This window comes from Dicentrarchus labrax, unplaced genomic scaffold, assembly GCF_905237075.1.
Source record: "Dicentrarchus labrax unplaced genomic scaffold, dlabrax2021, whole genome shotgun sequence".
Classification (NCBI taxonomy): Eukaryota; Metazoa; Chordata; class Actinopteri; family Moronidae; genus Dicentrarchus; species Dicentrarchus labrax.
Window position 1 is genome coordinate 3,831,147 of NW_026136717.1, and position 15,421 is coordinate 3,846,567.

Genomic DNA, 15,421 nt, shown 5'->3' on the forward strand with positions numbered 1-15,421 from the left:
TCCGCTCCTTAATGGATACGACCTCCTACCTTTTTCTTGTTGTTCGGGCAGATGTAGAAGCTGGTCACCACGATGGTTGTGCCTGGCATCAGGTTGAGCTTGGTGTAGGTGGTGCCATAGTCTGTAGACCTGAATGCAGGCAGACAAAAACAAGAACAGTTAGTCAGGAAACTTTTTAAGAACATTTTTGTGGTCATTTCCCACCGTAATGGTCTCCTGAATCGCACAATATCAATAGCAAAAGGCATTATGGTAATGATTTGGAGAATAGGAGCTCTGAAAATGATGCTGCACGTACAATATGTTGATAGTTCATTAGATTTTATAACTTTCTGGTTCTATTTCACCAGATTCTTTGTATCCTGCATATTAAAACAACAGCAGCTCCATGAAAAACCTTTGCACTGACAGAAGGAGATTAAATCTGCAAGCCTGGGAAAAGACGACCTGCTCTCAAACTGCCCCAAAGGCACTATATCAGCTCTCTGTTCATCATATTACCGCTCTGTGGTCCGCGGTCTGAGCTCGGTGACAAATCAGAAAAGGCTGGACAACCTGTCATTGCCGCAACGATGCAAAAACAGCCCCGGGCTAGCAATGAAGTACCGGCCAATCCCCAAATCTGGCAGCTTTAAGAGCAGGTACGGACTGCTGTGTGTGTTTGAGATTGATAGCTATTGCTGCTGGAGTGTTTCTCCAGTCCGGCTCAGTCACACCCACCGAGCGGAATGAAGGTGATTGTTTGTGACAGGTTTTGAAAAATGGCGCAGGTTTCAGCTGGGCAAGGCTGAAGAGAGGTGACCGCTTATGGATAATTAATGTCTCACATTCCTGTCAGGTATATACAGAGGAAAGACTAATACAGGAAACATTCTCCTCAACCTCATAATGCGAGCAAGGGAGGTTAAGGCAGCAAATACTGATTATGAAAGATTAAGGATTTAAAGATCCATTCCAGACATGTTTTAAGACATACAAATATAATACTTGGAACAATACTGTGTGCCTGTTTTTTCAGCTAGAAAAGTATCATTTCCACATTAACATTCTTCCACAAAGACATCTCCTCCTTGACACTCCAGACACACACCAGGACTGACTTCCTAACTATGTGATGTCACAAATCATGCTGGTAGGCCCCACCCGTTAAAATCTGATTTTCAATGAGCACAGAGAAACTTTCCACTTTCATCTGAATGTGATAATATCCTTCTAGTGTCAAACTCTGCACAGACATCATCCTGCACAGTGAAGATCAAACATCCCACTGTAGCAACAAGAAGGAGAAATTATTTTTGAGTGGAGGGGGACTTAAACTGAGGAGCAAACAGAGGTAAAAGAATGCAAATATAACATCTACTGTATTCACATTTGCTTTTTTGAGTGCGCAGCCTTTGACAGCTTTCTAGGGCTAATTTCGAAAAGAAATCCAAAGCACATAGGGAAGGGAGATGCTGCAGCATTTAGCCGAGGCTTGAAGGTTCAACAGGAGGGAGCCTGGAAGAAGAGGTCTTGATGAAAGAGAATGATGAGCTAGCACGTCAGCCTGGTTAAGGATGAGAGGATTTACTCTGCGCGCAGTGGGACATCAGCCACTGACAGACACACACACAATGAAACACATACACACCCAAGGCCCTGCCAAGCCATTCAGCAATCAGCTCTCCCAGAGTGCCCTGATACAGCTGGAGAAAATGGAGTGGCATAGCAGGGGTGAGCTATTTCTCCGCGGTGAGCTGGCAAGTGTTTTCATCTTCCTCGCTGGCCTGTGTGCGGTGTTTAACCCAGGATCACTTGGAGGACATGGACAGATCTAGTGCTGATGGCTGTGTTAGCAGCCAGAGCTCAGTGCTTATCTCAAAAACCCACTTGTGGATGGAGTGCAGGCCTGCTAGGTGTAGAGGTCCACTGAGAGGCCGGATCATCATGGAGTGATGTAAGTGTGAAAACCACACTGAGCAGTTAGATTCAGTCCTAATGAGTTAGGAGGATGATAAACATTTTGTATTTTTGAGTGTGAATATATATATCTCACATTATCTTTATCAAAAACATATTTTAAAGGACCATAACCGTGATTCAGCTTTACATTATTGACCATTTTCAAAGCATAACATACATTTTTAGACTGATTTCCTAGCTTCCAGGCAGCAATTGGTTTCATTTCATGCCAGCAAATATATGAAAATCAGAGGCCTGGAGCTGCCTGTGGGGAAACTCAAACATCTGAAACATGGGAACTGGCTGCAAATAGGATCATTTTTAACAACAAAAAAAAAAAAACTACGAAAATATGATTTTAATGATCCACGTTTGCTTTCTTTTGTTTGTCCTCTGGATTTAAGTGTGAGACGTTAATGCAAATGTTCCACTTTGATAGTCGAGTCTGTAAAGGACCAGTGTGTAGGATTGATAAATGTGTCTAATTACACATTGAGCATTTAATTGGAGTCATATTTCTGGCTCCACTTCTAAGTCCAACAGCCATTCTTGTTTTAACTTTGTTTGAGTCTCTAACAACTTTTGAAAAAGAACAATGTGGCTCTTTAGCTGTTAAATGCTCTCCTGTTTTCAACAGCTAGACTGCCATTGTCTGCTGGGCAGCGTACAGTGGGTTCATTTACAACAACTGCTGCTGGAAACAAGTCTGATGAGAGCAAAATGTATACGCCATAAAATCAAATCAATGAGCTAAAACAGACTAAAATACTCAGTAGAGCTGATGAGAACTGCAGTTGCTTACACTTGTCTGTGGTTTGTCACTACGTGTGACACCTTTCACATTACAAATAAACATTTGATCTACTGGTATTAAAATTGCAAACAATTACTGCAGCTTTAACTGTATCTGAAGTGAAACCAGTGGCTGTCTGCTTTGAAGGTAGCAAATTAAGTAGAAATGTTTGCCTTGGAAAACGGTGAGCACCGATATAAATTGCTGTGTGTGCAACTGGCAATTAATGAGATAAAACATAAACCGTGACTTGGCCCTTTAAGGCAGGATCTAGCTATGAATAATGTAGTATAACAGTATGCTTATTTTATAATACAATGACTGCCAAATATTGTAAAGGACTAGTAAAGTTATAATACTAGATTGTACCTTTACAGTAAGAAATAGTAAAGAGTACAAATTAATGAATAATGTAAAGTAATCTAATTATTTCCGCATGCAGTGACCATTGCACAATGCAGTCTGCATATGTACATCCACTATATTACTGTACATGAAGCAGTGATGATCTCTTAAACACAAATGTCTTCTCCCATTACATATTCATAGTACTTCATTAGCAGGCGTGTAATGAGTTGGGGTGGGCCTTAAGCCCAGAAACATATCTCAACATCTGGCCACTGACTGTTCACACTTCATGCCCTATGTTTCCGTCCTCATTACCCCTCACTACCAAGAGTCTGTTACCTCAGAGGCTGCTTCTTTACGTTCATCTGGTATTAAAGACCAAAGGTGTGGCACCATTTTAGTCACATGGATGGAAATGGGTATTCCTTCAAATGAATGAATGTATGACACCTCTCAAGAAAACATAATGTACAGACAATACTAAATGATAAGAATGTCGCTCTTACGACGCCCTTTGGCATTTTCATGAGCTTCTGGCGAGGGCCCTTCTAAAGCTAAGTGCGCCGAAAAGCAGCAGTCACCTGCGACTGTACACTCGCCTCATGTGTTATTTTTTATTTGTTTCTCCATGTGACTGAAATTCAAAACTGTAATTATGGTTGGTGTATTTTTCAAAAACCTTGCCAAGTGATTTTATTTATTTATTTATTTTTTTGTGTCATGCTCAAAAGGAAACCAAAAATACAGTTCAGTGGTGAAATATTTCATTTAAAAAATATTATGCCTTTTTTCCTATTCTTGGCAAATAATACACTACAACCTTCCTTCAATTCAGGTTTTTCATAATCATCCAGCCAAAAGAAATCATCATACATTTTTCATTTTTCTATCCCTTATATCCTCATAGAGAGGACAGCAGAACAAAAAATGAACCTCATTCTCAGTTTCACTGACCTCCGGAGTGGCATTAAACCTCTAGGGCTGATGGTAATGTTCCTGAATGCAATTGTGCACATTGGGATCTTTGTCTTTTATTTAAGTTATACTTCACATAAGGTTCTACACTGTAGTTATTCTTTATGAGGCAATAAGTTTTGTAATTTTGCTTAATACCATATATCAAGAGACCATTTTTCTGTACACATGAGAAGTGTTTTACTCCTGATCTCCTGAATATCACAAAGTAACTGTGTCCTGCAAAGTGAAAGACAAATCGTTCAAATAAAATAAGGATTTAACTCATTAGCCCAGGGACGATGTGAAATGTCCCAGTTAAATGTCTTTTTAGTGAGTCTCTGATCAGACATCTTTACAAGTCTATTCCAAAGCCGAAGCATTTGGCATTTATGTCTGATGTTTGGAGGTTCTCCACTAATGGCCCAAACTGAAGTAAATTTATGGAAAGCACAGTGTTACAACTTGTATGTTCACAGAAACCTGAAACATCAGAAGATTCATGTGACACACATGAATTATAGATTTCTGTTTAAGTATGGAATCCTAGATTACCACATTGTTTAACTTTGTTCATGACAGATCCCAGTTCCCTACCCGCTGACTGAGCTACAACACTCACAGCTTCTTTAAATGTCATGTGCTCGTCGGGCGTCAAGGCACGATATTAATACTGATCAGTATATGACTGCCCGATTGGACCAGAATTAAAAACAACTGAGCTTCTCTCCAGTGATTTTGTCTTGATTAACTTTATCTTATCATTTCCAGCACCATTCCATAACAATGCTCAGCATAGCCTGCAGACATTTTTCATGTTCAGCGAGTATGTTATTCGCATATAATATACAATCAACTTCAACTCCCAAGTTAGAAGCGTAGGTTTACTGCTTAGTAGCATCATCTATTAGACAAAGAATTTTGTGGTCAATTGTGTGAAAAACATTAAAAAGGCAACAAAAAATTGTAGAGAGGAGGGGTTAGGGGGGGCAATGAAAAGATGTTGCGCCACTAATAAGGCTAATTTGGGAGGTTGGGTGAGGGTTGCTGTGGCAAGTCAGCAGCCCCAGCACCTTATATGGTGAGAATAATGATGTTGAGTTAATAGGAAAGCTCATTTTGTACTGTCTGCCATCTAGACCTTTGGATTATTAGACTGGTAAGAAGCTATCGTAGATTAATGAGGAATAATTACTTTGAAACAGAGTGGGGAGCAGATGAGATGGGAGATGGCGGAGCAAAGTGAGGAGGAGAGGAGGGGAAAGGTTGGACGAAAAAGTGACTGAAATTTAATCCATTACAGTCAATGTAGCCCTCAATCCTAGCTAAATTAAATATTAGCAGAAGATAGGACATCAGCGCACACACACAAATAAACTATTACTAGTGATATTACCCTTCAGTTCATACAATGTCCACAAAACAGTACTTCATTTGGATGTGTCAATGACAGTCATTGCAGGAAAATAACTTACCCTCAAACATCGTAATCATGACATGGATGGAGAAACATTCGGTTCTGACAGACAAAGGCTTAAACAAGTTACCACAGACACATGGCATTTGATAGAGGCCATACAGCTGAAATAATAACAGTGGAAGGATATAAACCACGAGAATACTGAGGTATAAAAGAAGAGTGGAATAGCAGGAGACAGGAAAGAGGAGAGAAAGGCAGACATGGAAGTGTCTGCAAGAGTGGATGTGACAGAGACAGACACTGCGGGTGAAATTGTATTTTCCTTGATGCGCTTGAGAAAACAGAGAATGTGGAAGCACTTTAGGGCTGCGACAGGTGCTGATTCAGATTTAATGTCCTAATATGTCAAGGTTGCTCCCAGCATCTGACGTCTCAGGGAAGACAAATCGAGAGCGTCAACGGGACGAGACAGAATACCAAAATATAGAAAAAGAATGGATATGACGAAACAGGTTTGTGATGAATTTCTGATAAATCCACCTAAAGAGCTTCAACATGTTAGCTGGTGACGTGTTATGATCGAGACGTGACAGAGAGAAGTGTATCCTTCGAGGCTCATCTCTCGTCACCCTGCATGCTTGTCAAGAGGTATCTGCTGTCAAAAAATAAGCTAATAGGTTCAAACGACGGTTGGTGTGTTAAAGACAGGGGACACATTCAGAATCTGGATACATCTTGACATGCTGAAGGTCTGAATGCTGAGGCAGACAGATGCTGTCAGTCTGAGTCAGGCCCGGACAGCCAGACGACCAGACTGTTAGGTTTGGCGAGGCTCATCTGTGATTGGCTTACATACAGGGAGCCCAACCAGCAATTGGGGGGCATTCGGGAAGGAAGCCAGAGTCCCCCGACAAGACAGAGGATTGAGCCGTATCTGCCTGCGGAGAATGTGTCAGAGCTTTCGATCATCCGTACAACATGCCGCACTGCCACAGACACACAAGGTTGAGAAAATCTGCAGTGCATTACAATACCACCACACCGCTGACAAGATTGATGAAGCATGAGGCAAATTTGCTTCCTTGCCAGCGTACCATTCAGTTGGGTTATTAAGTGCGTCCCAAAAGAATTTGGGCCAAATTTTATGCAGGGCGGGTTAAAGCTCAGATCATGAGCAATCATAACGATGAGAACTTGCCTATCTTTCTTTTTGAAAGAGCAGGGAATTAGCAGGAGATGGGCACTTTTGATTTATCGCAGCAAAGGTACTTGCCATGACCAGTGTTAAAAAATACTGCTGAGAGATGGCTGCTATTAGCGTTAAAGCTGATTTACTGTGGTAAAAAGCAAGCCATCATAAATACAACCTGACGGGTCGCTCTTTCAACAAGTGCGATCACATTTTATGCTTTAGAATGGTAAAAGTGCAGAAATATTGTTTCATGACGCAGCTCTCTGATGCTGAGACAGTGAACCTATGAGGTGTGATGCTAAAAAAAGAAAGCGGGGCGCTCCCATCTGCTTCACACATGGACAGGTCATCAATGCTGACCTCTTTCTGGCTTGCGTCTTCCTTTAAAAATGACCATTCTGCTTGACTGCAGCTGTTTTTTTTACAGACCAGACAACTCCTCCGTGCCATCTATCTGTTTATTTTCCCTACTTTTTACAGCAGTGCAATGGTTATGGATGATAAAGCTTAGAGAGTCTCAGGTGTACCGTGGACAAAGGCTTTATGACCATCTGCACTGGCCTGATTGTGTCAAAGCCTGGCTTTATTGACTGCAGAATGGAATGTAGAATGATATAGTATATTCTTCCACAGATCTACCACATGTTGCCAAAAGAGAAGCTGCAGGAGAGTTGTGAAGCAACACTGAAAAGACATTGTTTTGATCAAAAACACCAGTGGGAATGCTGACCTTGCTACAATGATGCCTGCACTGTACCTTCAAGACATTTGTGTCCCTGTCATGATCTGGCTGCGACTGTCACAAACACAGACCAACAGATTTTAACACTCAATCTGTCAGTGTGAATGCTCCTTAGCTGTGAATGCCTCCAGAAAATGGCAGCTATGCAGAGTAAAGTGTGAACCTGTGTCAATAGGGAATGCAAAAAGACATGTAGTGAACTTCTCTTGGCTTTGGGATGACAGTAGCAGAGGTGTTAACCACACTGGTCACAAATTATGAAAGGGCAAACAAGGGTCTGTTCACAGACCTTGCTGCATGTTTTATTAGAACTACTTTCTACCAAAGAAATAGTCCAAATGAAAACTTAAAAATGTTACAGGGTGACTGTTTTTGGAACTGCAAGTGTTGATTTAGTAGGTAGTCCAGTCTGCCTAGGCACATTTTCCATATCTTCCTGGGGGATTCTGAGACATTCCCATGCTAGATGGGAAATACCACCCACCTGTTTTGGGCCTGCCCCTGGTCTGGATGTGCCCAAAAAACCTCTTCTGGGCTACATTCGGGTGAGACCTGGTCCAGATGACCAAACCATCTAAACTGGCTCTAATGGTTGTTGGTTTGATAAATGATACTTAAATATATATATCCTTCGGGATGTCTGAGCTTACCCATCTCATGACCCATAAACTATCATGATATAAACATACATACATACATAAACCAATCCTTTCACTCAGAGTGGGAAATGGACTGCATTTATATAGCGCCTTTCTAATCTTCCAACTACTTAAAGCTTTATACTATATGTCACATTCACCCATATTCCCACACTGACGTGGTTCAGTATCTTGCTCAAGGATACTTTGATATGCAGAGGGAGGAACCAGGGATCAAACCACCAACCTTCTGATGAGTGGACAACCTGCTCTACCATCAGAGCCAGAGATGCCCACAAACCTCCCTCTACCAGTGCAGTACTTTGAATATAGGAGTACACCAATTGCTCATCAGCATTCCCCTTTTTTCTTCTCCCATCCCTCACTCCCTGATCAACTATAGAGCAGATTTTGAGTCCAGCCTCTGCACTTGGCACCACTTTATCAAAGTGCCATTTGCAGTGGCACAGGGCCTTGAAGGCACCGTCGTGTGTAATTCAGCAAAGAGGACTTGGAAGATAATGCACTGTATTGTCCTGCACTGTAAAGGGTAGGAGTAGACTCTTGTAGAAGTGGAACTGATCAGAGCTGACAGTCACAGACGCTGTTACATAAAGGAATCCATTCTGCAACAAATTTGCTTATGCTGCAATCGCTCATCCTGTATGATGAGAGTAAATTAGCTAATTTGCATTAGAATCACAATACCTGGCAGCAGAGGGTGGGAAGATGTGGGCTACACTTCTGTTCAGCTTAGTCACTGATGCCTCAGCAGCAATTGGCAAATTGCATCTGGAAGTGCCTCCTACACTGCAAGTAGTCTGAGCAGGCAGTTAGCCAGGATACAGTGATTCATGCTCGGTAAGAGCACTTCACAGTTGAGGATAGTCTCTTGAAGTGCACAAAACCACTGGAGCATAGTTATCAGGAGCAGAACACCGCTGCCATTTCAGTAGCTGCTTATGGAAGTTCCCAAACATTTCTTTTTGCATCTATTTTTCCTATTTGTACAAAGACAATGACATAATGTTACACATTAATTAATCCACAGAAAAGATAAAAGGGTGAAAGGCATGGAATTGAAATTGATCAAGTAACTTTCCTAAGAGGTCAATGTTATTTTACCACTGACCTCTTCTCTCTGAGGCTCTACGGTGAGTCACCGTCCTCGTCCTGTCAGCCTTGATGACAATTTGTTTGGATCCTTTTGACAAGAATGGCTAAATAAAAGAATGATAAAAAGAAATATGGAGGTTTCAATGGCCTCCAGGTCTCCCTCTATGGACTGCAGTCAGCCTGCTTATATCAACACAGGCTGTGTTTGCACTTGGTGAAAGGCATTCAGTCACTGTCCCTCCAATGTCCTCAGTTTCCTGCTGTCATATATTTGGAGCTCCACACCTTCCTTACAATCAATCACAGAAATAATGCTTGATGAAGTACTCACTTATAGAACAGCGCTGAAACTTTGGGACTAGAGATCAATGTCAGAAAATATAAGTTTCATATGCCTATAGTTAGCACCCTGCATGTAAATAATTGAGCAAGTTTCTCTTAAGTGAAGGGGTGGTTTTGCTTTTAAACCTATGAAAAGGAAATATGTGTGTGTATATAAAACACTGTATTACCAGGAGAAATAACCACACTCCCTAGATCGCATCAACAAAACTTTCTGGCTCTCCCAGTGAGCATAATTAGTTAAAATGAAAACTGAAATCAGTACAGACTAAAATCCTTGAAGAGAATTCAACCCTCTTGCACACATCCAGCATCCTTGAATATGAAAAGACAGGAATCCAGATGTTATAATAATCACTAGCAGGTTGTATTTGTGTCTACATTCTGAAAAAGGTTATTCTAGTAGTATTCCTGTAATGCAAGGCCACCTGCCCTGGCCTACTTCTGTGTAACCTCCATGTTTAAGCTACCCAAAGTACTTAACCAGTGTACCCAAAGACACTGTAGCAAGTATAGCGTAAGGGAGTGGGAAGTAGTAAAAAAAAAAAAGTCAAAAAGTTACCAAGATTCATCTGTAAAACTAAGTTTACACATGTCATTGGGGGACAAAGGATGAGCTATGGAACTGCGTTGTGGATCAGGTCTAATTATCATCCAGTCTATTTGGACCAGGTCAAAGTGCCCTCCGGTCCTCAGGTTTGGGTTTGGTTTTAGGCACAGAAACGACTTGGTTAGGGTTAGTGAGACATTGTGTTTGGGTTGAAATAAGTACTTTGAGGTTAGAGCAGTATTTTTCAACATTTTTACAGCACGTACCACCTCAAAAAATTTAGCTCCAAGTACCAGCTTTATGGCCGCCGTTAAAATACAGTAGTGTTGGCGCCCGGTTAGCTCAGTGGGTAGAGCTGGCGACCCATGTACCGAGGCTGAGTCCTTGCTGCAGCGGCCCAGGGTTTCGAATCCAACATGCGGCCCCTTTGCTGTGTGTCATCCCCTCTCTTTGTCCCCCTTTCCTGTCTACGTTCAGCTGTCTCTATCATAAAGGCAATAAAAGCCCCAAAAAATTACTTAAAAAAAAAAAAAAAATAGGCCAACCCTATTCAGCTCTGGACACTATGCATGAAGCAAGTTTATTCCTATTAGGAGGATTATTTATTGGACCACCAGTGGTAGGTGTACCATGGTTTGAGAACAAAGGGGTTAGGGGACAACCGTGGTCTTAAAATAAGAACACTGATCTTTTGGTGTCTCATCCATGCCCCCCGGCCATACTGTGTACTATATAATGATGCAGTCTTTTGGTCCTTAAATTTGACAAAAAAATCTACTGTTCATTGGTTTAGAAGAAGTGTACTTTTATTCCTCTGCTCTGCACTCCATCCCAGAGCTACACTACCTGTCTGAAGTCTTTTTGTCACGCTCACATGAAACCCATCTAAGGATATACTCTACATGGTCAAGAAATCAGGCTTCTTCTGCTGCTAATCCCTGATTAAAGAAACCAGGTTTGACGTTTAAATGATGTTCAGAAATTGGGCTACTTTCATAGAAAGCTGACAATTAAGGGCATATTAACCCACAGACTGAAATGTGAGCAATGTACAGAAGTGTTTATAGTACCGCTGAGCTTTGCGACAAGTCCACTTAGCATTTCCACTTATCTTTCCCCCTCTCTACCTCTGTTTCTCCTGACTGAGATTAAACACATCTTACAGGCTTCTCCTCAGTCTTCCTGCTCTAATGCGGTTAAGCTCTGACTCAACCACTTCTGCTGGCTGGATTCGGCTCAGTGGAGACACCGAAGGCACCATAAAGCACCCCCCACCTCCACACATCCACTTCTCTGCTGTAACACCCACGCTGCGCCCTCCATGCACCCATGTCCCAGCTGAATAGCGGGAGGAAGGGCAGTAAATGGGGACATTTATCTAGATGACATCCCCATCAGCACCCTGGGGAACATGCACCCTGAACATCACACTCTCCCAGACTTCACATGAAACATCACTATGTTTGTGCGCAGTTGAATCTGTGAGGTTTGACTTAGATCTTTTTTTTTTTTGTGTGTGAAGTGAAGAAGAGTGACCGGATAAAAGGAACAAATCCTCTGACTGAACTTGGCTGAGAATCCTTAAACAGATGACGATGCTCACAGCCCACAGCAGTGGAGCCTCTCCTCTCTCTGCTGTTTCAATCAATCTATTCTATAAACGATCCCATCACCCTCTATACACTTTGTTTTGTTTCTCCATAACCACACTGAGACGCAGAGGCACAACAGAGGAAGTACAAAGACAAAAGAATGCTCTCCAGCTTAATTGCTTTTACTAGAAATCTAAAAGAATGTTTTTTTTTTCTCTTTCCTCAGGCTTTTGGAAAATACTCATCACTCTCACCCCAAAAAGCCAATTACTGATCTCATCTATGTGATTAAAGAGAGACAAAATGCTCACATATTAGAGGTATTAGCCAGAAATTCAGCAATTAGAACGCTATAGAGAAAGATTAGGTTTCATTCTTTTTGCTGTTGGCTCTTTTCATCCTTAAAGATGTAATCCACATTATTGGCACACTGCTAACTAAAGGTCAGAAGTTTCTGACAGACATGCACTTTGAATATGAGGATCACACTTTGATTAAAAAAAATATTCTCAAAAATCAGGAAGTTGGCACTTACATCTGCACAAATGTTATCTTTGTTTGATGGAATGTGACGCAAATTGACCTTCATTAAAGGGGTACTTCAGTCTAAAGTTGCTCTTCCATGAAGATATTTTCTTTTTATAAAAGGTCAATTTTGATGCAGTAGAAGCCAAAAACTCTTTATTACTACATTTCCCACAATGCAATCTGCAGCATACTTTTGACAAACCCACCCTGACAAGTTAACACATTCTTGTTTTAAACCCTGTCCCCACTGTGTCTGACATATTATGGCTGTTTTGGTTAAACAAAAGGTCTGTCTCTGTAGGGACCCTTTCCTTAATGTCTGATACAGAATAACAAATTGAGCCTGTCAGTGGCAAAAACAACAACTTTTACTGGACACAGTTTGACGGGTGCATTAGTCCACAGGGATTAGGGTTAGTTTATGGTGCAGCCATTGGAGCTCTTTTCACGAATATTTAAACATCTAACTCAATGAATTAAGGGGTTATTTCAGCCAAATCAGTGTTTGTTGGAAAGACTGTGGCAAGACTAACAAAGACAGTTTTGGTAAGTTTTACTTTAATTCTGTCCAATTATCTTGGCCTGGTGCTATTGTGCAACATCCCGTGGCATGTGTATTTGTATTTATAACCTTTAAGATCGTTATATTTGACATTGTCCAATCACTTGCTGCCACTGAAGACTGGGCCAGGTGTTACTGGTGTGGCTCTGCGGATGGCAATCTTGGTAAATCAGGTTAAACTAAGGTGAACATGGTAAGTACTACATGCCACAAATCAACTCAAAGCACCACTGTGCCTACATAGAGCCCCCACAGAGCTGCTAGCGTTGCTGTAGACCCTAAGTTGTCTTCATCCTTCATAGCATACTTAGCTTCTAAACTTGACTGCACTGTTTTTTATATTTTTCCTATGTCGTTGTGTATTTAGTGGGGAAAAGCCATTACATTAATAATGTGCAAGATTCTATTTTTTAAAAGTAGAATGTGACAGGAGGCCAGGCTGAATAGCTCTGGCTGCTGTTCATGCTAATGCCCTGTCACAGCCACAGCTTATTAGCACTAGTCTAAGAGTGAACAAATTATCAGTTGTACAAAGTGCAAGCTGCAAATTCTCCTATCAACCAAAAACAGAGAGGGTTTGGTGCGTTTCTCTTGTCCCTTTTTGGCTGTAGTGACAATAGGCCAACGGTCCTGTGGGGGAGAGGGGCAGATCTTGGAGGATCACAGTCAGGTATGGAACTATAAATGGCTAAAAAGATTTGAATTACCATTGTGCTTACATTGTGTTTCAGATTTCCTCACATACAATACACATATGATACAATGAAATGTGACTAATCTAAAACTGAGTGCAGTGTTGCAGAGATGGCATCAATAATCTGCACATGGAATACATTTATTTTTTTCCACTGTGTTTTTTCCCTAAATAAAACCAGCTTATGCCAACAGCCAATCATTACTTTTACTATTACTGATGTTTTCTGCTGATGACTTTGGATTTGACTGTTCCACCACTTTATAAATGCTGGTTTCTGTTTGAAGGGATTTTGAAAAGGTCTTGGGAATGTTGCTTATTTGCATTTGGTTTGGGGAACCTATCAATGTTATGTAGCAATTGTGGCTCTTTATATGATTTTAACCCTAAAAGATCTTTGGGCTTGTGCCACTAAACATTGTTTATGACTGTTTATTAACAGCCTCCAGGAGACTCTCTTCTTGCAAATTGTGCTTCCAGACAAATCACGGAGAGGCAATTTTTAAACTTTACTGCACAAGGTAAAAATGAAATGTTCCATCAGCTTCATTGTTTTCCTTTTTGCCTTAAAGCTTCAGCAGCAAAAAATGACAGGCAATATTTGGGTAAATAAGGGCCGATCAACTACAGGTGATCATGATGGCTAAAACTATTTTTTTTTTTTTTACTTTTTGTTTATGTGGTTTGAGCTTCAGGGAGAAAAGAGGACTTGTTTTCTGCCACTTTATTTATTTTATTAAGGTGTTAAATTTAAACACAAGATGGTGCAAGCCTGTACTAGGCCTATGTGTTGTTTTTAGTGCTATTTTACAGTATATATCCCACTGACTGTGTTTTTATTAACCATGCTAGCAGCGTGGCTTTAGGCATGTCGATACCAGTTGGTCGGTCCACCACTTTGGTCCAGACTGAAATATCTCAACAACTATACTGTATCCCCTGACTTCTCATTCAGAGACATCATCTGGTTGAATCTTTTATTTATCTTATATTTTGGTATATATTAAAACCAGCAAAACTAATGATGTTCCCATTGGCCACAGCTGTTTAGTAACATGCTAAGCAGATATGGTGAACACAGTAAGCTGTACACCTGCAAACCATCAACATGCCAGCATTGTTGATGTAAGTTAGCATGCTGAAGTGAGCATTTAACTCAGTGCAAAAGCCTCATCCTCAGACCTGCTAGCATGCCTGTAGGTTCTTAGTCTTGTTGCTATGCATTAATATGTGTTTATAGGAGTACAAGTGCTGTATTGTATTATCTAGGGCTAAAATGATGACTCATTAATTGATTAATCATTTGAGTTACTTAAAGGTCCAGTGTGTAACATTTAGGAGGATCTACTGGCAGAAATTGAATATTGTTTGTATGTTTTCATTAGTGCATAATCACCTGAATATAGGAACCGTTTTCGTTGCCTTAGAATGAACCGTTTTTATCTACAGGCTGCAGGTCACCCTCCATGGAGTCTGCCATGTTAAACCACAATGTTTCTACAGTAGCCCAGAACGAACAAACCAAACACTGGCTGTAGACCTTTTTTGTCAAACTGCCATATGTTGGTTCAAACATCTCAGAAATGAGCATTCATAGCTTTTCTGTGATTTATAATCATATATAATATATCATATATAATCATGACTTGGGTTTTGAACAGCTGCTCTGACAAACCCTAGAACCAATTATTTTTGAATTTACCAAAGCAAAATAAAATATGATGTTTCAAGGTACTTTAAGTATAACACTGCCATGCAGATGTAGAAGGTAGAAAGGGAGGAGTTCAAACGTGATTCTTTAGAAGATAGATCGATAGTGCTCCTAACAGAACAACAGAGTTTAATTAAAACGAACTGGTTTGAATCTCTATTCATCACCTGATATCCCTCTAAGGGTCCTGACTTCAAAGACCAAGAGGCTACCCCACTTGCTAACCATGGCTTAATGCTGGGAACACGCTCTCCTACTGCCGTGGGGCATCTCACAGTAGTCCACATAAAGGCCAACA

General features: G+C 40.9%; 1 protein-coding gene across 7 annotated transcripts in view; it reads right to left on the reverse strand.

The window, feature by feature from the left end:
• Window positions 1–15,421, reverse strand: part of sorcs2 (sortilin-related VPS10 domain containing receptor 2) — a 310,217-nt gene that overhangs the window by 171,455 nt on the left and 123,341 nt on the right. For all 7 annotated transcript variants that reach the window (XM_051375297.1, XM_051375294.1, XM_051375296.1 and 4 more), the window contains exon 3: window positions 30–129. In XM_051375297.1, coding sequence (XP_051231257.1) covers window positions 30–129 — 100 coding nt within the window. The remainder of the gene's footprint in view (window positions 1–29; window positions 130–15,421) is intronic.